The sequence below is a fragment of the Pecten maximus genome, chromosome 8, assembly GCF_902652985.1.
Source record: "Pecten maximus chromosome 8, xPecMax1.1, whole genome shotgun sequence".
Classification (NCBI taxonomy): domain Eukaryota; kingdom Metazoa; phylum Mollusca; class Bivalvia; order Pectinida; family Pectinidae; genus Pecten; species Pecten maximus.
Genome location: NC_047022.1, coordinates 3,423,596 through 3,450,696, shown reverse-complemented (window position 1 = coordinate 3,450,696; position 27,101 = coordinate 3,423,596). Strand labels below are relative to the sequence as shown.

General features: G+C 36.8%; 2 protein-coding genes across 2 annotated transcripts in view; one reads left to right on the top strand and one right to left on the bottom strand.

Moving 5' to 3' along the window:
- The window catches only part of LOC117332744 (dopamine receptor 2-like), a 36,213-nt gene extending 29,541 nt beyond the window's left edge, over positions 1–6,672 (top strand). The window contains exon 2 of the mRNA XM_033891767.1: positions 5,745–6,672. Coding sequence (XP_033747658.1) covers positions 5,745–6,433 — 689 coding nt within the window. The 3' untranslated portion in view covers positions 6,434–6,672. The remainder of the gene's footprint in view (positions 1–5,744) is intronic.
- A 3,099-nt stretch (positions 6,673–9,771) lies between these two features.
- Positions 9,772–26,798, bottom strand: LOC117332880. The gene is made up of 7 exons (XM_033891942.1): positions 26,741–26,798; positions 17,236–17,454; positions 16,517–16,735; positions 15,235–15,360; positions 14,537–14,755; positions 13,979–14,098; positions 9,772–9,824 (listed from the first exon to the last, which is right to left on the bottom strand). Exons 1-7 carry the CDS (start codon positions 26,796–26,798, stop codon positions 9,772–9,774), a joined length of 1,014 nt encoding a protein of 337 aa, XP_033747833.1.
- Between the last annotated feature and the right edge of the window lie 303 nt (positions 26,799–27,101).

The window sequence follows — 27,101 nt, the reverse complement described above, 5'->3', positions numbered from 1 at the left end:
ACCAAATCCAGTTCCGCTACATTCCTCCCTCATTTCATTACTGCGTGTGTCCAGAGTTCGGAGGTCCCGGGTTCGAGTCCCGGTATGGTAGTTGCATATTTTTCTTTAATATATTTTTCATTCGTGAGAAACCATTTCTGTGTTTAGGCAGTCGGGCATCACACAAGTTAATTGAATTAAGTGAAAGTTGTCAATATTAAAAAAATAAGATGTTCACAAGTATAGTCCAAGCAAGACCCCTTAACTAGTTTCGTGGAGAGAGATTTTATCTGTTTGTATGATTGCCATCTTACAGTAAACAACACTCCTTCGCTTGACCTATTTACACGCGTACATGTATAATTACCTGCCAATGTAGGTACGTATATAAGTACTCCCCAAATTTAAGATTTTAGGTCAAGATGTTATCACTAATCAACCTGTCGTCCAAATGTCTGCGCGCGATCGTCTAAGCGACCTAACCCGAATCATCAAATGGCATTACCAATATAATGATGATATTTTAGACTACCGTGTTCATGTGCTTCCCACTGAGGGGTAAATATGTGTAAAATATATTAATAAAATACAGGTTTCTTCCCAGACGTAAACAACTTACCAAGTACACAAAAGACACAACAGAAGACGTTATCGGCTCGCGTCTGATGGCGATAAAATGGTTAGGTCGAAATTCACTCATCTCACAAAAAACTGATTGTTGATTAGTTTTGCACTTTCGATTCACGTTTTATTGTCTTCAAGCTTTTTTAAGATAGTTATCATAAGTTAAGAAGTACGATTCTGTGAAACAATTACGTAAGATCACGAGCTGTTGTCTATTTCGTTTTGTACGTGTAAACAATACTACAATGGGGAAGTAAATAATAAATATTATATAAACAGCTCCGGGATGGAAGTGACCACTTTACTGTGGAAGGAAAATCTGACATCCCAGGAAAACCAAGGTCATCGGGCAGGTGACCTATCGCCTTTACACGTCCGAGTTGTTCTTATCAACGCACTGCAATCCACTGGATTACGCTTGTAGGAAGCACGTGTGCCGATTCAAAATGTATGGTTTAACTGTTTTGAAAATGCAGTCGCTTGTTGAAGTCGAATGCATCTTTTTACATTTGTTTTATAAAAAACAAAAAACAAAAAAACAAAACCAAATACATGTAAATAAATAAATAAACAAAGAAATAAATAAACAAATAAATATACAAACAAATAAATGAATAAACTAATCAACGAATAAACTAATAAATACATTAATTAATTGAAAAATAAATTAGTTGATTAACAAATAAATAAATAAATGCTTGTTTAAACAGACGGACCCGATCAAATGTTCTTTGCGCGGCCATATTGATTAGAAACGTCAAATAGATTAAAACACCAGTATGAACTAAATCAATATTTTTGATCTGTCACTGAAAAGCGGTAACGCTATAACAGTTATATAGCATTATCATGTTCTCATATTAAACACAATTTCTTCAATTGTCATCTTCGATGTCATGTCACTTAATCACTTCGGCCATATTTTGAAGGGAGATCATGTTCTGGGATAGGGAAATGACTTCATGTGATCGAAGGAGAAAAATAAACGAGCGCGCACCGAACGTGATCTATCATCAGTCAAAGCCGCCCAGCGCGCGACTTATATCATTATGTTCGTACGTGACCATAATTAAACACTGGCTTTCAGTGGTTAATGTTTGTGATTATATCATGGAGTTCCTTGTTAGCCTTATCAAATGTATCATCTCCGGCATAACTTCCTCCCTCACCCATTTCTCATTATCTCGACCAGTACTCATACTTAAACATCCCCGGCCGGTATATCGTCCTCCCTCCACCATTTCTCACTCTCTCGATCAGTACTGAACCAACCCCGGCCGGTATATCGTCCTCCCTCCACCATTTCTCACACTCTCGATCAGTACTGAACCAACCCCGGCCGGTATATCGTCCTCCCTCCACCATTTCTCACTCTCTCGATCAGTACTGAACCAACCCCGGCCGGTATATCGTCCTCCCTCCACCATTTCTCACTCTCTCGATCAGTACTGAACCAACCCCGGCCGGTATATCTTCGTCCCTCCATCATTTCTCACTCTCTCGATCAGTATTAAAACATCCCCGGCCGGTATATCTACCTCCCTCCATCATTTCTCACTCTCTCGATCAGTACTGAACCAACCCCGGCCGGTATATCTTCCTCCCTCCATCATTTCTCACTCTCTCGATCAGTACTGAACCAACCCCGGCCGGTATATCTACCTCCCTCCACATTTCTCACTCTCTCGATCAGTACTGAACCAACCCCGGCCGGTATATCTTCCTCCCTCCACATTTCTCACTCTCTCGATCAGTACTGAACCAACCCCGGCCGGTATATCTTACTCCCTCCATCATTTCTCACTCTCTCGATCAGTACTGAACCAACCCCGGCCGGTATATCTTCATCCCTCCATCATTTCTCACTCTCTCGATCAGTACTGAACCAACCCCGGCCGGTATATCTTCATCCCTCCACATTTCTCACTCTCTCGATCACTACAAAAACATCCCCGGCCGGTATATCGCCCTCCCTCCATCCATTCTCACTCTCTCGATCAGTACTGAACCAACCCCGGCCGGTATATCTTCATCCCTCCATCATTTCTCACTCTCTCGATCAGTACTGAACCAACCCCGGCCGGTATATCTTCATCCCTCCATCATTTCTCACTCTCTCGATCAGTACTGAACCAACCCCGGTCGGTATATCTTCATCCCTCCATCATTTCTCACTCTCTCGATCAGTACTGAACCAACCCCGGTCGGTATATCGTCCTCCCTCCATCATTTCTCACTCTCTCGATCAGTACTGAACCAACCCCGGCCGGTATATCTTCCTCCCTCCACATTTCTCACTCTCTCGATCAGTACTGAACCAACCCCGGCCGGTATATCTTCATCCCTCCATCATCTCTCACTCTCTCGATCAGTACTGAACCAACCCCGGCCGGTATATCTTCATCCCTCCATCATTTCTCACTCTCTCGATCAGTATTAAAACATCCCCGGCCGGTATATCTTACTCCCTCCACATTTCTCACTCTCTCGATCAGTACTGAACCAACCCCGGCCGGTATATCGTCCTCCCTCCACCATTTCTCACTCTCTCGATCAGTACTGAACCAACCCCGGCCGGTGTATCTTAATTCCTCCCTCCACCATTTCTCACTCTCTCGATCAGTATTAAAACAACCCCGGCCGGTATGTCTTTCTCTCTCCCTCCCTATATTACAACATCCCTGCATATCTTCCTCCATTCCTATATTACAACATCACGATCATTTACCCTCTTCTTTCTCTTCTCATTTCTCTCTTGTATCTTATTAAATATTTTACCAGAGAAGAAAACTGCGGCTAGATAAGCAGACACATAAAAACACTGTAGATATACGATATCATGAATTTTAAAGTTTTATTCAAAAATGCAAATCATGAAAGTACCAGAGATGACTGTGCTGGGGTTTTATTATCTGAACTTTACAAAATTTTCCGTCATTAATTGTTTTTTACTATTTACGGAACACCTGTGTTATGTTAATGTGCGGTTTACAATCTCAGCGGTACATGAAATGTTGGTTTATAAACAAACCTACGGAAGCCCATACCGACCAGAAACTTTAAAATATAGATATCCATGACTTCCTGTCACACGCCAAAACACTTTATTGGACGTCCATGTATCTATATACCATCAAGCCGCATTGACAAAACATCTAGTCAGCTCCTTCAAAATTAAGACAGAAAAAGTGTTTTGACGAGTCAAATACAATCTTCGTAACCAATTTGATTAATATTTAGTCTATTTTTATGAACAAGTCAACCACTTCTCCCATACTCGAATTAATCACTCTGTCATGTGAATCGCCTGCACATCATTTATTTAAAATGTGGGATTGTTTTTATTAAGTGTGATATTTCAGACGAAAGCTTGTATTTAAACGGAAGTGCTATTTAGCCATGTACAATCGTTTAAAACCACAATATCATCTTTTATCTCACACAGCCGGATATGGTGTCAGGTGACAAGAGGTCACGTGTTTATATCCGTATAAACAGACTTGAACTATTGTCTCCTTCATATCCATACATCACGACTCTGGTCCCGACGGACTCGTATATGTTTCCGGTGATATCGGAACTATTAAATAATTCATTGATATGTCAGCATTTTACCCAATCTAAAAGAACTGTCAATTCATCTGTTGAAGGCAACAGACGGTGGATTTTTCAGAAAAGTCGCTGAAGCATGTGTTTATCACAACTATTTTACGGAATGTCAGCATTTTGTTCCCGATTTAAAACGGGTCGATGAATTCATTTCATGAAGGCAACAAAGGTCATGGGTTTCCTAAAAAGAAGTTGTTTGACGAAAATTAAAAAAAAACAATACAATTTACCATATGTTCTGTATATAGTGTGTAATGTTCGGAAACAATACACCAACAAAACAAACAGCTGTTAATAACATGTCATCATGCACAATAGACTCTATCTCATAAAGTAGCTAAGGCCAAATTGGCCTTTTCTCTGCCATAGCCTCATCATCTCAATGGTTTCACATACATGTAGTTTGATTTGAACATATTTTTTTTGCTTCAAAAGCATAAAGGGTTAGGCACAAGTTATTACAACATCACTAAAGCCTTTTCCACAATACATGATACAGTGGAACTTCGTTAACTCGAACTCGACGGGACCACGAGAAAACATCGAGTTATCCAAGTGTATATATATTGAGAAATAGCATAATGTGATCACAATGAATACCATTATTTTTACAAATAAACAAAAAGATATGTATATCATATCATATAACCGAAACCTTTAGCTGGATTTTGAACAATTTTTCTAAAATGTTTATGTTTATATCAACTGGCAGATATTCATTTCCTTTTAGCAGTAAGTCTAAATCAGTGACTATACCTCCAGATTAAAATTTTTTAAATAAGAGAAAAGGGTACGTCTTTGTATAATATAATGAGGACATGTAGAACAGAAATGATACACATTCTCACACGAATTTCCACAAGAACACTAAGAAGTTTCAGTTAGATTTACTTTTAAAAGACCATAGTTTAAAGAAGTTAACTTAGTATGTGAAATATTTACCTTTTTTCTCCCAAAAACTGTAGAAAGAAGGTGCGTTTTGGCGATTTACGGGATATGAAATAGCGGATCTAAAAAAAGATAGAGAAGGAGACGATTTTGTTTCCAGTTTTAAACTGTTCAAAGAAAGTAAGGTTGATGGTAAGACATTAAACAATGTCGAGTACTGTTTAGTCTATAATTTGGAACCGTAAAATCATTTTTGTTTCTTAATGGATAGGGATAGTTAAAAGCAACACTAGGTGGCAATAGGTCATTAAGAAAAGAGGAGTGCTACTATTTTTCATTTTCAATAATAGTTGTAGTTTCCTTGTTTTCCTTGTTTCGGAGAACTTTTCCTGTCCAGATATTCACATATGATGGAAGACCGGTAAGGATACGTAGTGCTTCTCTTTGTGTCTGTTCAAGTAATTCTGAGTCATGTTGAGTACATCCATCCCATAATTCGTAGGCATATTCAAATACATGTACTGGTCAAATAAAAGTGTTATACAATTTTTACAAAGTTTTGCTATCATGAATTTATTTTAACTTTCTGAGTGCATTTATATTTTGTTAGTGTCTCTAATCGTTTCGTGTTTTTCTACTTTCAGTTTGTACGGTTGTGGGTTTCCTCCAATTCTACTCCACCACGTTGTCCATATCTAACTTGCTAGTTCTGACCATTGACCGATGGATCTCGGTGACCAAACCTTTAAAATACACCCGGCTGATGACCAACAAAGTGTCATATGCGTGCATCGCATTCATCTGGATTGCAGTATTCCTCATCGACATTCCAATGGTATTTCCGGCAGTGGGCCACTTCCGTGACATGCGCAAAGTGTATATATGTAGCCCGCAATGGCGGACAAATTTGGCGTACACCTTTGTGTTGATATCTGTATATTTACTGCCCTCGTTCACATTGGTCCTTGTGTTGAACCTAAGACTGTTCTGTCTCTCACGTAAACACCGTCGCAGCTTGAATGTCCTTGAACGACAAACTCAGTCAGGAAAGGAAATATCATCAGTGAAATCCAAAATTGTTATCTTCACCATTGTACTGACGTTCGAAATTTCCTGGATGCCGTATTTTGTAGTTGAGATAATTCGGCTGTTTAATTTAGCTGTTGTGCACAATGATATCACGTTCATAGTATCATGGATTGCAGTATGTAACAGTTTCATGAACTCTGTGATCTACACTTGTTTGAACAGAAAATTCCGTGAAGGGATCAGGATTATCTTTAGATGTCAGAAACAACCCGACTACATACTTAACAGGGAGAGTCTATTATGACAGAGGTCCATTCGGGAGAATGATATCGACAGCCCGAATCTCTGAGGTGTTTGCTGATAGCTGTTTTAATTCGTGCATTCACACCAGCAAGCGAGCTTATGATCTAATAATAGTTTTATGTGTTTCGAATTCGATTAGCTGTTTTGGAGATGTCTGAGCGATTATAACGCCTAATTCCCAAGGGATGCCCTCGAATGGATATAACGTGGACTTTGTCCCGAATTTAGTTTCGATTCTCTCCGCCAAGGCTGCGCTGCGCAGCTATATAAGACTGGTAGCAACCATCTCTGCTTGTGTCCTAGTCTCGGTTATTACCAGAACAAGAGCGTTAAACCCAATCAATCAATATCAATCAAGCAAACCACCTAAGTGTCGCGTAAATCCGGCGAGAAAAGGAGACACGTTCACCAAGAAGACACATCAACAGCGAACTTCAGGTATAAGGAATACTAGTCCGCATTTGCGCATTTTTCTTCTGTATGATTCAGGAAGTAAGCGTTACATATGTATCAATGTGAATAATTAGAAACGACAATGAACTTTGCACAGGAAAGTGATAGAACAAAATCTAATCCCTCTTTGTTGGAAAGGTTTTTAAAACATATTTGCTGACAATATTAAGTTGAAAGCGTCTTTTTGAAATGGTAGTCGTATGCTCCAGATATTTTAGCATATTTACCGATATAGCGCTCAAAAAATCAAATATGGTTGCTCTCTACCGGTCAAAATATAGCGGAGCGCAGCCCTGTCGGAGAGTAGCGAAGTTAGATTCGAGAACTATTCTAGTATATAGCGTTAGAAATCAGGAGGGTTTCTTATGGCTGAAATAACGGTCATGGAAATGATTGCTTTCTTTTGACGATAATGATGTGTTAAACCAGGGCAGTTAGGAAAAGAAAGCGATACTACAGCCATGACATCGCTAGGTTGTACAGACAAAATGACGCAAGTGATCACAAGGATAAAAAAAACGCTCAAGCTCGTGTTATTAAGGTACTTATTGTCCTTTACACGTGTAGGAAACGTAAGTGTGCTCACAGCAAATTGATAATGAGCATTTAAACAGAGAACTCGCAAGGTACCAACCACCTCAATCATAGCAACCAAAATACGTAAACCAAGTCCCAAGAGTAACGACACAACAAAGTATACAGACTAACTCTTCACAGTAAAGGCAATGCAACGTGTACAGAAAACTAGGCTCCGTTGTCCTTGCATCCAATATGTTTAATGTGACTGAATATGTTTCACTTTTTCGAAAAGGGACACCTGCAGAATTGTGCTTTTCATTTTTATTATGTTTTCGTACTTGATTCAGAAAAAGAAATATTGCAAATGTATGCAGGAAAAACAATTTAAACAAGAATAGGGTTTGTTTGAATTAAATGACACGAGAAGGCTTCATTACTAAACGATATTGCATGTTACGATTATTTTTGCTAATGATAATTACTGTTAAAGCACACAGTTCGACACCTTTCGGCTATTTCCGGATCATTGATTTACGGAAACTGTCAAGTCATGTCTCGTGTGAATCAATCAGATACCTTCATGTTTTTGATATCTCTGTTTTTTACTGAACATGTATTTGAAATCAATTATTATTTTTATTTTACCTATCAAATGTAAAGTTGTAATTGTGTTTCATCGTACACCAGAGATCCTTTGTTATTTTGTTTATGTTTCGCATTTTTTAAAAACTTTATTTTACATTAAAAACTGTTGTTTCATATACTGGATTTTTTGTTTTAAATTTGAGGAGGGGAAGTGTATTCTGTGCCACACATTTTGTATGCTGTCTGCTTCTGGTAAATAATAATAGAAATAATAGAAGAAGAAAATGAGCCCTACTTCTACTATATCGACAAGGTGTAAAACAAGAAAAACCGGAATTAGGGTGAGCTTCGATTCATTTTGAATTTAAGTTCAATCTGATTAAAATATCAAATGCACGTAAACTTCAGTAACCAATCTAATTAAAATCTAGGTGGTCATTCTCACTACGTTACACGAGCCTCTAACGACATCACATAAGGGGTCACGTCAGGAAAACCTTTTGGTTAACCAATCAAATTACATTGTACTACTTATATAATCTTGGAAGTGAATTTCGCATGTGCGAAATGGAATAACAAGTGCATAGCTTGCATAATCTGTCAATCCGTTTCAAGTCTTTTTATCCAACGAAGCATATAGCTATATGCATGCTGTACGGAAATGGTTAGCTTCAAATGCATGACGTGACGAATGGGTGAGACCGATGACATAGAAAAAATGACAATTCGCCCTAAAAGTGAAATATTAAGACAACAAGGTAATCCTGACGTGACCCCTTATGTGATGTCGTTAGATGTTTATATAACCTTGTGAGAATGAGCATTTATATTTAAATTAGATTGTTCAGTGACGTCCCTTGGTTTAGAATCCTTAGATATCAATGCATGTTATTCTTTTTTACTTATGACAGTGATTTAAAGATGGACGGTGGCAAAGCAACAGTGGATGTGACCACTGGGAGTTGTAGTCCTGATCCTATACGCTGGTGGTCCTTGTACAGGTAGTCGTTCGTGACTGTATCCAGGACAACAGGGAAGTCCGGCAGCAACTTCAGGACTACTCACCCAGTAGAGGGATGAGTCTAGAAAAGGTGGCCTAAAATATCTGCCTTGCAATAAAGATTTGTACGTCTGACAAGTTAGCCGTGTTGGAGATCATCCACTTGCGCAGTCGAAAAAAAAATATGAAGCAAAGAAACGTTTCCAATGGTGTGAAACAACAATGCGTCCTCGCTGCAGTACTGTTCAACCTTGTTTTAGTCAAGTGTTGCTACAGTACACGTTGTCGGAGACCTTGACCTTAGTATCTATGTCCGATATTGCCTAGATGGTTCATTGTTCGACTTCAGCGAAAACACGGACACCCAAGAAAGCGCACACCGAAGCACTGTTTGACGACAGCTGCGCCCTGATGATCCATGAAGAGAACAACCTACAGGCAATCGTTGACAAGTTATCCGTAGCGACTAAACTATTTGGTCTGACAAACAGCTTGGCGAAGACAGAAGTTCTACCTCAGACTGCACCGATGAGCGCCCCACAGTCAAAGTGCATTACCACCGACATCACTCTGTTGTAGAGTGTGGACACCTTCATGTACCTAGGAAGTACCATCTCTAGAGACGGCTCCCTTGACAAATAAATCACAGCCCGCATCAAACAAGCCATTCAAGCAAGGGGGGGGGGGGGGGGGGGGGGGGGGGGATCCACTTCAGAGTGTTGCAGCACAAAGACATTCACTTGTCCACTAAGCTGAAAGTGTGCAATGTAGGTGTGCATTCATCACTGTTTGAACCATTCCACACGCTCATCCTCCGTTTCATCATGCAGATCCGCTGACAGGACAGAATTTCCAACCTTTACGTACTCAACAGTGCGAACAGTTACACTGGACGGGTAACTAGATCCGCATGGATGGGTGGTGAGCTGACGGCGGGCAGCCTTAATCGAGGTCGACCAAAGAAACGGTACATGGACAATAGCAAGCCTTACCGCGAGTGGGCCGACCTTCCGCCCAGACAGCCTGAAGATGCTGACTCAGACAGAACCGGCTAGCGTGCCTTGAACGAAAGAACACTTGCCAACTTCGAAGCGGACCGACACGTCAACATCTCACCGCCTACTCGAGAGCGCCGTCACCAAGCTGCCAGCAATCCTGCCCCGAGGCATGCAACATTTTGCAATATATACGAATACAAATGAGCTTATTATGTCCCCCAGAAACATTTTTTCGAACGTTTTGTTGAAATGTACAAACAGCTTAACAAATTTCATGTCAACAGGAAGTCCCATTGTTTGTAATGATAAACACTAAAAGTTCATGGAGTTATTTCTTTTAATTTGCACTATAGTAGGAATTTATAGCCTTGTAAAAATATCAATCACTACTTTGACTGGATTTGCTGTTTAGATGCCCTTAACATGTTTGCTATCGTTATCTGCTAATAGTGTATTTTATTTACGTAGATCCAAAAACCTATATATATATATATATATGGGGCAAAGAAGTAATTCAAACAGTGTGAACAATAAGGCTTGTTAAATTTTCGAGGCAATCCGCTTCTTTATCAAAACACAAAAAATTACAAATACAATCACATAATATATATAAGAAGTACTGCACATTTATGTGAGGATCCAGTGTTATCTGGATTATACTGTTCATATTACTTCTTTGACCCATATATATATATATATAGTGTTTGTTTTGCGTTTTGGTTACAGATACAAAATATTTTCATAGATGCAAATATAATTATATATGACAGTAAAAAAGTGACGAAGGAAGACAACTTTATGACTTGTGCCATGACCGGGCCTCGAACTCACGATCTACACCACCAAATCGTCTAGTCAGAAATACCGCTGCGCAACATCCACGTTTTAAAAAAGAACGTTTCAATGGCGTAGTGATGGTCGGCCCGATACCCTGACATGATCATAGTGACAAGTCGTCTATTAGATGATATAAAACCTAGACTGCAATGTATGTACATGCATGGATGCGGCTTGTACACACATGCTAACTATTCATCATAGATATATAAACATAACATCTGTGAAAGCGTTCGGGAAACCAAAATACTTTATTTTTTATTTTTTTGTGTCATCTTCACAAGGACTTATCGGCTTTATTTATAGCTAAAGATAAAGATATAGTTACAGTATAGCTATATAATATGATTATCAATCAGATTATGACTATAACATTATATCAATTTACATAGCTTTGATCATTAGTCGAAGACAAACCATTCAGACATGTATATTCCGTATCCTGATACAGGGGAGATAACCGCTACTGAACATACAGCCAAATATGATATGATACAACTTAAACTCAGCACAAATGTTGGCTTTTTCAACATTATCAGGCGCGTAGCTGCCTATACGCAAATACGCAGTTGCGTACACATCAGTTTTCAACAACAACAACAACAACAACAACAATAAACAAAAAACGATGAAACAAAAAGCTCTGTTATTTATATGAGTTTTTCTACAGACAAAATATGAATGTTGTCACTAAGTGATGGTTCTAGTCAAACACTCGATATAACTAGTCATTACGTGGCAGGGAACGCAATCAATCGGTCGGTTAAAGTGGGCCAAAGAAAAATCCGAAGACATGTTTATTTGAAAGAAATTACAGCTCGCCCCGCAAGAACCATCAGCATCAGAAACAAGTTAAACTGATACGCCTGATGTAATAAACCTCACTGGTGGTTGTCAGAATTGCAAAATGCTTACGCTAGCAATTTATCACATTCAGGACATAAAAGATCAATGACAAATTTATGTATTTTCTATATTACGACTTAAGGACAGCTTTAAAATGAGCTTTTATATAAAATGTTAAGTCCTAAACATAGAAAAAATTCGATAATATTTTGTTGTAAGTTACACCAATACCCAAAGACTGATTGATCAAGACAAGAGATCACAGAGGGAGTTTGGCGTCCACAATTTTGAAGAATTTCTAAGAAATATTGATAACTAGCTATCAAAATTCAAGATGACGTCCTGGCGGACAGAACAGATTCAACAAGGGACCATTATCTTGAATCATTTACAATAAGGGATCGAACTGTATCGTCCTTTTCATGTAATTGGTTTCACTAGAATAAGTATGCGTTTACATTGCTATGCCTGTATTTGAAGGAGGCCAAACCGAAACCATGTTAATAATCATTTAGAAGAATAACTGAGAACCAGGAAGTATACGTAAATTGAATCATAAACAACGATTCCTGATAAGTTTGTACTAAATGTTTTTCATGATACAAAAGTAAACAGGTAATCATTTTGTGTTTAGTATTGTCCCATTGATTAAATTCCCGCTGTAAATAGATAGTTTGTTTATCTGAGTTGATCAATAACAAGTCTGACAATAATTCATACATATTTTAAGAGATGGAGCAATAGATGTACGTACCGCTTCAACGATTGCCACACAAATGAAATAAACGTACGTATCACGTTTTTAAGGTTGAATTAAATATTAAAATGCGTCAAATCAAAAACAAATTGTGTAGATACTAGCATCCCGGGACAATTATTTCAGGCTGTGTCGCTCTTTTTAAGATAATTTTTTTCCTTGTATCAGGAGAAATGTCGGTATTACAGTACGCAAATTGAATTGCAGAACAAGTCCAAGGGTGCTGTGCGTGGAGCCTAACGATATCTCTACATAGAAAATTTAACAAAACAATAGTCATTACACACATGCATACAGAATAAAAGCAGAGTGTGCAGGTACTCGTAGATATATTAACCCCCGTCCCATCGATACAATAGGTTTGTCAAGCTCAATAGTTATCTTATATACAACATTTTATCATATGTAGATTTTGATGGGGTAATGCTTTGATGAATAATCTGCCTCGAGGTTCATGAAGTAGGATGTACATAATTGTTTTTTGTTTTAGAAATGATCAAGTGCGAACTTTGACCTTTGACCTTAACTGATGAAAAAAATCTTATCATGTGACAAGTACGTCTTTACTTTAATCGTGCGAGGCTATGGTGTAAATATGAACGAAATCGGTTCCGGAGTTCATGAGATATCTTGTACACAATATTTTTATCTCAAAAGCTGTCAAGTATGACCTTTGACATTTAACCTCGACCTATGACCACAAGCTCTCATCAAGTTTAGACCTTGACTGTATGGTGTGATGTGAATATGAACGAAATCTGTTCCGGGGCTCATGAAATATCTTTTTCTTACAATCATCTTTGTTTAAAATTGGCCAAGCGCGACCTATCAACTTTGATAGCTGTAGAATTAAAGAGTGTAATGCTTTGATGTAAATATGAAATAATTTAATTTTGTATGAAACACGCATTTTCATTGGCTGAAATAATTTTGTTATACCTCCATAACAAAATTTTTGACGTTGCGAAATGTAACGTCATTTTTGATTGGCTGATGACGTTGCGTAATAATTTATCACAGAAAAAGAGTTCGCCAAAGAAAGTGAAATATCTTGGTGTGTATAAGACGAAATTAAATTATAAGAATTAACATAAATTATTTTTTCTGTTATACAGTCATAACATAAAAAACTGGAGTGTACTCTCTTCGCGGTTTATTTAGAGTACACTCCAGTTTTTTCTGTTATGACTGTATAACAGAAAAAATAATTTATGTTAATCCGTAACTAATTCTCACCGGGTGAAACATCTACTGTACACCTACGGACGGACATAAGGACATCCCGAGGCATAAACGTACACACGGAGGCACAGGTAAAATAAAACAACTCTAGTTCAAAGTCAATTCATCATGGTTAAATGAATAAAGCGCTGATATCACATTGATCATTAAAACAATAAAGACATTCATACATTTAGATCGAACAACGTGATAGATCTGGATGGCAGAGCAATTGTGGCCATGTTTGTCTGGAGTTAAATCAGTAAGTCGGGAACCACACAGACCAATACCATCCTCCACCGATCCATTTTCTCTTGAAGTTGCACCTACTTCCGGTTCCGGACATCAGTTTTTTCAACTCCATTACAATTTCCGTCAGAGATTGGTCGTCACGTTGTCTGATTGTTGGCATCTTGTGACAGGTAGTGTCGAGACAGGAAACCGGTTTACCTGTAATTGTAAAAAAAAATCTATTTAGATGAAAAAATGCTATTTAATGATGTTATTGTTATGCTTGATGGGTTCATTTACTGGAAGCATGTTTAAGTCCACTTGGGATCGCCATACTTTAAGTGTGTGAACAACCATTGTTCATTCTTAAGTTTATAACATACAGTGTTTTCAATATGAATGGTTTTTGTACTGCTAACTTACTCTAAACGATATCCTATGAAGTCAGCTGACAAAGCAAAATCAGAAGGAGGTAAAAAAAGGAAACAAAAGAAGCGAAGAATGCCATGGATGCCATTAAATCCGGCAACAAAACATTCCCTAACCACCACAAGCGACACCGATTATCAAATTTCCATTCAATAATACATCCTTTCCCTATCTCTCTGTCTGCCTAGGATGATCCCTTTGCATGTTTTCTAATCGTTCGGTACTAACCTTCTACGATGACTTCGCATAGGATTAAAAGACTGGATGACTTTGTGATCCTGAGGTAGCGACCGACGGTGTCAATGGGGCAAGTCAGAGTCCTCAGTTCAGCAGAAGGTACATGAGCGTCAGTGTAGTTGTAGCACAGCTTGCTGTTTTTTAACTGACCATTTGTCCCAATCGCGGTAGTCTCTGATATTTCTATAATGAAATCTTTCATCAGGGGAGCTATCAAAAAGAAAATGTAATGCATTGTTAACTTCTGATTAATCCATTAACTTTATCTTAATTTGAAATGTTACTTGATTTCTGTAGAATACAGCATTTTATTGCTTCTAGTGATATTCCTCAGTACACGGTCCGAAACTTTGAGTTATAGCTACGTTCATGTCCTTTAGAAAAGGACAGAGCACATCTAATATAATAAAATAAATGCATGTTTGTATATCTAGTACATTGTCCTTAAATAAGAGGAAAAGTATACGTCATTGTAAGTAGCAATTATATAAAGGAATGTTAGAAGACGTTTGTGCAATACTGCGCCATTATTTGTAAACGGTTATTCGACTATAGGTTGTCACACTTCTCTTTCTTACCGAAGTTTAATCTATTCTGAACAGAGACATGGCTGATGCTGTAGATATAACCCAAGTCCACCTGCCACCACGGTTTGGTGTCCGGGTTTGCTGTGTGAGAACAGGACAAACCTCCATTGTAGACTGGATTGAGATTTCCATCCACAGCCCTTCCTGCGACCCCTCCATACTTCAAGGACGACTGGGTTGCCGGCTTGTTTAATGCTATGTCAGCCAAATTGCACTCATTTCTGTATACTTAACAAAATAAAAGGAATCTTCCTATAAATAATATAAAAATAATTTTGTGTTTGAATCCTCACTACGATGAAGGATTGTGATTTATTACATTTTTTACCAGTGAAATATCAAAAATAATTCATTCTATAAAAATGATATTTTTCACTAGTGAAGAATATAATATTTTTCACTAGTGAAAATATCACTTTTGCTGATTTGACCAATCAAATTAATGATTAGAAAATACCAAAATAATTGACCAATAAGAAAGCCCGACATATATGTCAGCACCTGGACAGGGGAAACTACTTTTTTGTTTACAAATTATCGCTGTAGTCCTAGTTAGCATACGTGGTAGGATTTTCTTTGATAAAAAATGTAATAAACAGATAATCTAACATTGTCTTCAGTAAAACCAAATATATTTCACTCGTGTGGCTAATATTTTGATATTTTTCACTCGTATATATATTTGGTATTACTGAAGACACTGTTAGATATCCTCTATATGACTGCCAATAATGTTAATATTATTACTGACCAAACTCATACCATGAAATAAAATTGGGTTTCTACTGAGTATTCAATTTTAAGTTAAGTGCGACACTATGCTTTGTTAAAATCGAGGCAAATTGAAAGTTCAGCAAACATCCCATTTCATTATCAAAACGTTTGACACATTTGTATCCTTTTAGACATTTCTTTGATCCATTTTTGTCAAAGCAGGGCAAAAGTATAATGCAGAGGAAATATCAGTTGCTGAAAGAAATTGCTTACAAAATCTTGAATACCCAATTTGTACAAATTAAATTATTTACTCGATATATATGCATCTGTTATGGACATACCTTTTATCTCAAGTATGTTTTATATTTAGACAATTACCGACGGTAAGTAAGACTATCATCCACATTGACCGAGCCTGAGCAGAAACTGCTGAGCTATGTTATTATCTACAAACCAAACTGATTTTTTTATATTTAGACAATACTTTGTTTAGCTTAGACAATATTTCGATTGCCATACTGTAAGAGATGTCAAATTAGAGAAGTATCCACAGAACCACAGAAACTGTTTTCTTTTTGTCTGATGTACATTATTATGACTTTCTTAAGTATTTTCGAGGGAACATCAATCCATATAATAACGTTACGAAAATATGCGTCTTTAATACCTTCAACAACCACCTCACAGAAGGTCAAAGCTCCGTCTTCCTTGGAAATTCTTAGGTAGCGGCCGATCGTGTCATGTGGGCATGATAAAGTGATTATTTGACCGCCGGGGGCTTGAGACTCGGTGAAGTTGTAGCACAGACTGGCATTAAGAAGATGACCACTCACGTCAGGCGTGTTCGTTTCGGACAATTCTACAGTGAAATTTCTCAATCCGTCGGCTACAACAATAACATTTAAGAAAGAATTACACACTTAATTACACTTCCTTTAGTATAGTTCAATACAACTTTATTTACCATAGATAACGGTAACTGGTTCAATTGTTTAGTGGTGTTTGTCCTGTGCGTTAGTCTTAGAACTAAACTTACCCTGCCGAACTAAAACACTCCTTTACTTTAGAGGCATCAATTGGGATTTTTTTTGGCTTTGAATGTGGTAATTTTTTGCTTATTTTGCGCCTGGCATGAAAACGCCAAAATTTAACGAACCAATTATAGCGTCGTTGGTATCAAAATGCCGCATATGTGCCATTCTTTGATAATTCTCCGTTTCTCATATTAAAAAAAGGTCGCTATTTCTTTCCTGACCTTTGATTGATTGAAATGTCAATATTGTTCGATTTTGACGACATTGTGGGTTCATCAGGGACACCGGTCACCCTCGTAACCTATTTCACATGTAATAGAAATATTTTCGTGAGAATACTAGAAATACTTACAATCATCAATATTGTTTTGGATGGACACGTTTGTTATCGTGTAGACTATTCCGAGGTCAACCTGCCACCACTGATAGCCAGTCCCTGAGGTAGACATACATGTTGGAGGGTCGACAAATCCGTCCACAGCCAGCGAGGAAGGGAGATAGGTCGATGATTGGTTAGTTAGCTTGTTCAGTGCGACGTTAGAAATGACGCGACTTGAGAAGTAGCCATGAACTGTATGGAAATAAAAGTTGAAAAACACAAAAGATATCGATATAGTAGGGGTTGTTCAAAATCACGAATGTGAAAAGCACATCTATATATCAACTAAGTTATAGATTAAGAACCAGGTGTTCAACTTAGTTATAAATATATAGTGTAGGCAGAAACATGTATATAAAAACAGCACCATAAAGGCTGCTTCATTCTTCTAGGACACGTCAGGGTCGATAGGGACATTATACATGCTGTTTAGTTCTTCCAGGACACGTCAGTGATGTTAGGTACACCATTCAGACTGTCGTTCTTCTAGGACTCGTCAGTGGAGATAGGGTCATTACACAGGCTGTTTCGTTTTTGGTAAAAGTAATATCATTCAGTCTGATTCCTCACTCCAGGACTCAATTGCGAAATTAAAATAGAGGATATTACTTGATTCTTGTAGAAATTTCGATATTTTAAGCCTTGACCAGTTAAAATCTGCCACTCTATCAATTTGTTTGTCGTATTATTATTATTACTAACTCCGCTGAATGATATAGCTCCAAAAATATTTAATCTACGAAGAAAGTAATTAAAGTCATTAAACACATGCAATGCTAAAGCAATTAAACGCAAATATTACAGGAAAAAATAATTGCATCTGTCCAAGTTATAGTTTACGGACGGACACGGATGATGGATACAACAAATCTTGATTACAAAGATCTGTGTGTTATAATCAATCATTGGCGTCTGTTATGCTTTCTAAATGGAAGTGGACATTAGTAGTGGCGGGACATATGTTTGTTTGACGTGAGGTCCAGAAACTGGTTTGTTGGTTATGCAACTTGATTATCACTGTCCCACTATCGGATTGCATCTGAGGCAAGTACAAGATAGAAGTCCATTTATATTGAAGAGACTGGCTTTCAGCTTAAATTTGTGCACGATTCCTGATCAGCTCCTTGATCTTGATGTGTTGATGACACAATATTGGAGATTTCGCGTTTCAAATTGATTTTAATCTTGTCGTAGTCGTTTTCAATAGTATTTGTTTTTATTCTAGTTAGCTACGAATCGTGAATTTATATGAGAAAATGTTTAATCTTTTCATTGAGTTTTTGAATAAATTGGTCAAGCATTGAGCTAGTTATGTCAAAGCGAATTAGAAAATATATAGATTGCGCTGGGCTTCCAAGGCAAATTTGACTCTTGTTTTGTCTTTAGCTATACATATCATAGTTCATATGTGTCTTTGTAATTTTGTAATGAATCATCAGTGGTACAAAAATAATGTCGAATTCAACCTACATATTTACTTTCTTTTTTAATTAACCGATCCAGCCATTCCGTTAAATCTATAATGGTGTTAAAAAAAAGCAGAGAGTTTGCTGATGTAAATACGTGAAGGATTATTTTAATTTTGTCATATAGTCTCAAGTAACGACACTTAGGTGTTTCTATAATGGAATAAAACTCTGATCAATGAATTTAAAAAATGAGTTCGATACTCTGTGACGTTTATATTCAAAATTGAACTTAATCAGCTTTGCCAAAATTCAATTTATCAATTGTAGCATTTCAAAAGGTATATTCTGAAGTTCACAAATGCATGAATGTTATGTCTTCAAAAATAATTTCTAATTTAACACTCCACTCATTATTTTGCGTAGAACAGGAAAGTACTTGAATTAAGAAAACAAATATATAAAGGAAATATAGTCTTTACCTGTGTAATAGCAACACAACACCGAGAAAACTCTCCACCATAAAGTGCTCTTCTTGTTGGATATACTTTCCACTACCATCATTGACAGTCGAATCTTTCAAACTGTTCTGAAAACTCTTTTCTGCGAGATGACACCAAATGAAGTGTTCATCAGAATAATCAATAATGCTTTTAGTCTTCGGTTGGTGAGGATAGCGACAGCAATTTACTGTGATAATCAATTATTACTATCAATACTAATTATTTATTATTACAGTTAATCATTATTACTAATTATTATGATGTCACTCTTCCTTCCTTCCTTCCTTCCTTCCTTCCTTCCTTCCTTCCTTCCTTCCTTCCTTCCTTCCTTCCTTCCTTCCTTCCTTCCTTCCTTCCTTCCTTCCTTCCTTCCTTCCTTCCTTCCTTTGTCAAGGTTTTCTTAAATCACTACTTATCTTAAAGGATTAAATTTGTTAGGATGCATCCTTGGGGAAGAAAAAACCAATATCCTAGGAAAAGTGAAACAAACTTTGCATCAATGGTGACACTGCCCCCGGAATCATAGGGACTGGACGGATAGATAAATTACAAGTTTAGATGCATTCTTTGGGGTAATGGAATTCACATAAATGCAGTTTGCCAACCTCCCTATCTTCATTAATCATTGTTAATTTCCTGATCAAATTTTGCTGTAACATTACTTTATAAACAAAGAAATACCTTCAGGGGAAACACAGATATTCGTATAAATAAATTTCAAGAATATCTTTTTTAACATCTCCTTTGAATTGCATGGAAATATCAGTTTTCGTTTACAACCGTTGCAATTTTCTTTGTGGAAAGAAATACAAAAAGAAAAGAAAAAAACGAAAAACGAAGTTTGCGCGGCCGTTCCCACTTCCGGTTCATTGTTCTGCAACACAGATAGGCCCACCACCTGACCATCATTCGGCTTTACTGGATTATGTATTTTATTTTTCAAAATAACAGTGCACCAATAATGTATGTACGTACACAACGTAGCACCAAGCATAAGTTGAGTTTGCATTTGACGAGCATTTGTTTACAGAGCTAGTAATAATTCATTGCCAAAAATGTATACGGTATATTACAAATTTTTGTTTTGCAACTCTCATTTTACAGAAAACATGTTGATGCAACGAGGCAGGACATATGAGATCAGAGAAGATGTGATGAAAGGAGTACAAGCACCTGTCGACATGGAGATAATGCCATTAAAATATTGCAAAACACGTTTGTTTTTGTTGAATATAACAGGTACATTTGTATAACAACATTGTGATAACGTCTAGACACAGTAACGTTATATATCAACGTTCTCCAAACTTCTATTGACAGCATTACTTCAACCTTAACGCAACGTTGCATCCTTGCTTAACTGTCCTCCACACGTTGTGTTCAACAAGACAGAAGTAGATAAGGCCTGGCCCGTAGATTACTCTAGAGACTGTTAGTCATGGTATTTCATTTAATCATTTCGAGTTATTTAATTTTAAACTGTAAATGGACATTCTGTAAAAGGGTTCAAACAGGTTTATTCATATATATTGTTTTGTGGAATTAGAGATTGAACAATAGATTACGTATAGCTAAAGTGACTGCACCATCAATAACATAAACTTACGTTGATCAAGATTAGAATGGTATATTAAACAATGAGTCAAATTAAAAAGAAAATGTCAAAATAGCATACTCACATCTGCGTTATAATGATTGCGAAGGTGGGGTTTCTAGCGATGTTGATTTCCCAAAGGATTCGACCTTAATTTATTTATGTACATATCTTACTGTTTTCATAGCCCTATTCGTGACAAATAGCTTTGGTAAACACTCGTTCGAGAGCGTGCGGCTCAGTGATGCGAACAATGGTTATTATTAATTGTCATGCTTATTTAAGGTAGATATGATCGAAAAATGTCTTTTAATTGGTCATAAATATCCCTTTTTAAGCTATTTGCATATCCATGTTTACTTATTATAACTTTAAACTCATGTTATAGATTTGAAGTTATAACTTTGGTATAAGTGAGGCATGTATTAGACCACTTGTATTATTATTCTTTAAGCTCGCTGTGAGGCTCACAAAATTACTTGAACCCTTACCAGGGCCTTCACATCGCTAACGAGTGTCGGCGCCAGGAACATCAGACAGGAAGCTCCATGTGAGGGTCAGACCAACCTCTGGACCTCTACATGGCCTACCACATCGCCAGGGAGTGTCGGCGTCAGGACCATCAGACAGGAAGGTCAGCCATAACACAAACCGAGCGCTAGGACAAGTCAAGAGGTGATATCGAGGCGACATGGACTGCCTCGATGTTACAACACTGACATGATTGTCAAGGTGTGAGAACTTCGACAGTATCTGTGTTGTGATGTAGCATACGAGATGGTTTTTGTAACCAAACTGATTTGGCTCTTTGGTATTCCGTTTGGAAACCGTACGCAGTATTCCGACTGGTGTCAGTAGTACATGTGGAATGAACTTGCGTAACTTTAACTGCAGCTACACAGCAATGCGTTTCCTTCTGGATCGCAGTATATATACAGGTTCCCCCACGAGTGGAGATTGTTTATCATTTTCATCCAACTCGAGTTAGATAATTTTCTAATTTTGAAAAGACACCAGCTTTAGCGAGTACTATATTTGTTAATTATGTTATTTTACAGACGAAATATTAGTTTGAAAGTCCTTGTGTCTGTGTAATTTATTAATAGCTAGATATTTAACTTGTTTAAGTAACTCCGCTCAAAATATTCGAAGACGACACCGTCATCGATATCGCGAAGTCGAACGTCACCGCTGAATATTAGACTAATCATTATCAGATTCAATTATCGGTCCTTTCCTGGATTTCGTAGGTATTGGTTACTGGTTATTGTGATGTTAATGTTCATTCTGAGATTTATTCATTCAAGACATTGTGCATTTCAACAAATATTTCGGATACCGAACTGGAGTGTTGAGCACACTATACTGAAGGCCTATGCAGTTTACGTTTGTCAGTGTGTTTACACGAAATCTCGTCAGTTTACTGACATGAGACAAATGTTCCAAGATGATTTGTTTTACATTGTTGTATTTGGGATAAATATATCTGTAATAAAGGTTAGTGGAATGATAAGAAAGTGTTTATTCGTTGATGTTTTTCCTGCTGGTACAATACCGTACCGAATGACACCAAACTAAAAGCTAGGGAAGCTGCCTAACAGTTAACGACCGTTTCATTCAATTGATTACGATTAACCATTTTATATTACATGTGTTCATTGTTTTGATAATTAATTCATGGCTATCGCGTTCCACTGCAATCTAGAATCATTATCAAAGAGAGAGAGAGAGAGAGAGAGAGAGAGAGAGAGAGAGAGAGAGAGAGAAATTACATTCAAATTCCTCGTTTATTCCTCGCTATAAGTAGAATTTTTGAGATGAAATAAATCTGAAATTGAGTAAGGTGTTGTCAAGGCCGTTGGGGGAGAAGATTAGTTAGTACATGTATATTATAATGAGAGAGAGAGAGAGAGAGAGAGAGAGAGAGAGAGAGAAATAAATCTGAAATTGAGTAAGGTGTTGTCAGTCAAGGCCGTTGGGGGAGAAGATTAGTTAGTACATGTATATTATAATGAGAGAGAGAGAGAGAGAGAGAGAGAGAGAGAGAGAGAGAGATTACATTCGGTTCCTTAGGCCTTTAATCGATGCAATATCTCGCTTCCGTGCGTCGTCTAATTTACCAGCATTTACCCCAAACCACAGTTTAATCGACATTTCAATGAGGACACTCCTCTCACCCAGTTATGCTAATGTTGAGCACCGACAAATCCACAAAACGCGTCCATGCTCAAAGGCCAGAGGAATTAGCCAATCATATTTGTTGTAGGTCACAAATGACCAATCGGAGGCTTAGAAAGAGGTAACACTGCGGTGTGTAAACAAAAACAATAACACATTTCTACGAATTGTATCACGTGCATTTTCAGTTGTGAAACAAGCGTAGTTATATGAATATGGATGCGAATTGTAGACATATTATAAATACTCATCACATTAAAACAACGACAGGAAATTCAAATCTGTACCTTTGGATAACCAACAAATAGTGTATGATACATTGTGATGATAATTAGCTATTTAACATAGTAACACAAATGAGGAAGGTAGACAACTTTATGGCGCGTGCCCTGCCTGGGCCTCAAACTCACGATCTACGGCACCACATCGCCTAGCCAGAAATACCCGCAGTTTATACCGCTACGCCACATCGGCGTTCTTAAAAAATAACGTTACAATAGCGCAGTGATGGTCGGCCTGATATCCTGACATGGCTATAGTGGAAGTCGTCTATTAGATGTTATGAATACCTTGATCACAATATATATATACATTGATGCGAATTGTACAGATATTATAAATATTCATCACAGTACAACTACGACATATATATATGGCAATCACATTGTTAATAACAGTCGATGATCCAAGACAATGTGACACAAACCACGAGGTATATATGATCCGCCCTAATTGTTTACATTACTAGACCGAACGTTCAAATACGAGCAATCTGATTGGTCGATACGAAATCATCTGTCGTTGGTCGACAGATCGCCAAGCTATTCAAAACCAACATTGCGATGTCTTTTTTTTGCACTTTGTGTCAAGAAATACATTTTCATTTAAGTCAAAATAATGTATACTTAAGTAGCAATAACACATACTGTAATGATCAAAATCATATCATGTTCTTATATCGATAAATCAAAGTACTGGAGGAAATGTTTGTAATATATCTGGACATGAAAAACATTGACCTTTAAAAGGTGACATTTGAAAAGAGGTCTTAACGATCACACAAATTTTGGTCTTCGTTTTTGCCATGACCATGAAGTCAATCGGCTCAAGCTGCCATACAACACTATTATAATAGGTGTTGTTGAGGAAAAACATGATTCTGCAATCATATAACAAAATGACTATTGTGGCTGCCATGTTGAAATTTTTACCATTCTGACTTTGTCGGCTATCCTTCCTTGGTATCATTAATAATTTTCAGCTTAATGGCAACAGTGTAAATAGAAACCTTACTTTGGTATGTATACTTTAGCCTTTATCATTTCCTTTAGATGTCACATATATGTTAGGTAGAAATATTTATAAAAAAAAATTCGGGGCTACGCCAGAAATCAGACTTATACAGTTTTGATACTTTTACTATAATACAAAAGGTACATATACATATCTACATGTATATATAACTTTAGAGGGAGTCTATATCGTTTCTTTAATCTTTTACAGATATTTGAAAGTTCTAAGTGCGAATCAACCAATAGTGGCGGCCATCCTAGAATTATACTCACTTGTGGCATGTTTCAGTACATATGTATAAATGACCACATTTCTTTTACATATACCATACAAGATAATAAAATACATTGACATATCTTGTACCATGCGGGAGCAATTCTTGTCACAAAAAAAAAAAAAAATGCAGAAGAAGAAGAATAAACATAAAAAAGGTTCTTTTCACCAGTTGGCGATAAAGCCCTACCTATCTTTTGGACTTCCAGCTAAACTAACAAAAATAGTTCTATAAAAAGAAAACATTAACATACATACAGCTAGATATCACGACCCTTCAATGTTACTTTTAAAGGGCAAAATTGCCCATTCAATGCTAAAATTTTCTATCACAACTAGTTAACGGTCGACCCAATCTTGCTATGATTAGAGTTCTTCATCGTGCATAATCAGAGCATTTTTGAAGATGAAAATGCCCCCTATGTGCCATAATCATGTTTTAAAATTCACAGCCGCCATTGGCATTTCAAGGTCAGAAAAGAATCGATGTTTATACTTTTGTGAAGTAAAATCTGGTAAAAAAAAAACCCAACAAAAAACAATCATTTCGTTAATTGAAAGGGTCGATTCAATATTTATTTCACTTTTGTGTTGCCAGATGATGTAAATAACAATTCAATATGAAATAATGATTTGTACAGCTTGCACTTATTTTATTATTGGTAATTGTGTCTATTAAAGTTATATTTTAGGATAATAATTATTTATGTTGTACCCCTATTTATGTGTTTATTCAACAGTATGTCGATAGTACCACGTGTAGTATTGGTGTATAAAGGAAGACAACTGATATATATTTGAAGTCAAACAATGATCGATCAGTTTTGGTGATCAGACGCCATTAAATCGTAAAGTTATAACAAAGTATCTCTCCTGTTTTTCCAGGTAAATAATGCGCTCAAAGATGTCGATTTTCTATCTTTGGGATATTTATTATGTAGTTGTGGGTAATTAACCACGAAATATTTTATTCAGTCATTTGAATAACTATTTTTGTCATCAACAAGTCAATTTTGTCTTGATGTAAAAAATGTATAAACATTGCTTTTTTTTTCGTTTTGAATTATCAAATTATTCTTTGTAAGGTAAAAAATATGACACATGTTTTAGAGATGTGAACATTGGCAGCTAGCCCTACATATTACCTCTAATAATATATATAGTATATATATCTGTAATCCTTACACCAATACAGCACTTTTAATACAGCTCTGAAGGATAAGTAAACTTATTTTTTTCTATGTCTTTCCGACCTGTTTATACCATGGTGACAACTTAAAAATAACCTCAGAATTGCAAAGTATGATATTTGATCCAAAATGACACTATTCTCTACAATTTTTTTTCTGAAACCAATTTGAAATCAAATCAATTATCTTTATCCCCAAAACAGAATTGATCTTGTTTTGACATATGTTGTATATTAAGATTTCCCGCAATATCCGTTGATTATGAGCCTCCAATTTTTCGCTGTAGGCAAAACTAAACTTCTTGTGTAAACACACTTTCCGAAAATCTGGAACCAATTTTTTTTTTTTAGTTTTAACAAATATGTAGTCTGTATGTACTATTTCATAATGAATATACCAATTATAGTATACATTTATTTTTTTCCTTTCTTCTGCATATCATATTACAGGATTTATTTGATTAAAAAAAACCACGGCCACCCAGTAATACTAGGGTGTGCTTCCTAAACATGGCTGCGTCTTTGATTTCTAGTGACAATACCTTTTGTTCAGTTGTGATTACTTCTTAAGTTCTGAAAATTCGTTATCAGTAGTGATCACACCGCATGCGCAACTGGTATCGTTCTATACTGGCAGCGATACCTTGGTTCATAATTTGTTCATCTTTTTTCTTCATGTTCACGGAGAAAATACATAATAACGTACACAAATTATTTGAAAAAATAAACTCGATTAGACGTCATTCGTTCAGTTGTGTTTTCAAGAATTCAAACAGATGTCAGTTTCAGTTTTCTGCAACGTGCTTAATGTTTTATTTTTCTTCAATAAATGTGTCGATATCGAAATAACACAGCTTTTGATTCTGAGCTAGAAGTAGGCTTAGTGTGTGATTCACATATACCCTCACCAAGGGACGGGTAGGCAGTTGTGAATAAAACATCAATGTGATATCTCGTTTCTGTGCGGATTTTACCATGGTGGGATTTTCTTTTAAATGGATCAATCCCTAGATTATTTGGATTTTAACGACACCCCTTTCACCTAACACTGCCACCGTATCGTCGATGTTGACCGCCCACGAATCCAGAAGCGTGGCCATGTTGATGTTTTGTTTATTGACAAACTACAACAAAGCAACAAGCGATGGTAAAAAGTAGTCTGTAGTCAAAAGCAGAGGTTGGTCAATCATATTTGTTCGGGGTAATAAACGACCAATCAGAGGCTTTGGAATTGTCTAAAATAGAATAACACACTGTAACGAATTTTATCACGTGCCATGTCAGTTGTGAAATAAGCGTAGTTATGGGGTAAAATTTATGGTGTCTAGTGTTGTCGCATGGTATCATGATAATATATCTAAAATGAGATAATACACCGTTAATGTATAACAATTCTAACAAGG

Excerpts from the sequence above, each read along its gene's own strand:
- LOC117332880 (XM_033891942.1), bottom strand. The coding sequence starts at position 26,798 with ATGGCCACGCTTCTGGATTCGTGGGCGGTCAACATCGACGATACGGTG. Across the intron at positions 16,736-17,235 it reads CCAAAACAATATTGATGATT|CCGACGGATTGAGAAATTTC; the intron begins GTAAGTATTTCT and ends TTATTGTTGTAG. Across the intron at positions 14,756-15,234 it reads CAATCCAGTCTACAATGGAG|CTCCCCTGATGAAAGATTTC; the intron begins GTTTGTCCTGTT and ends TCTTTTTGATAG.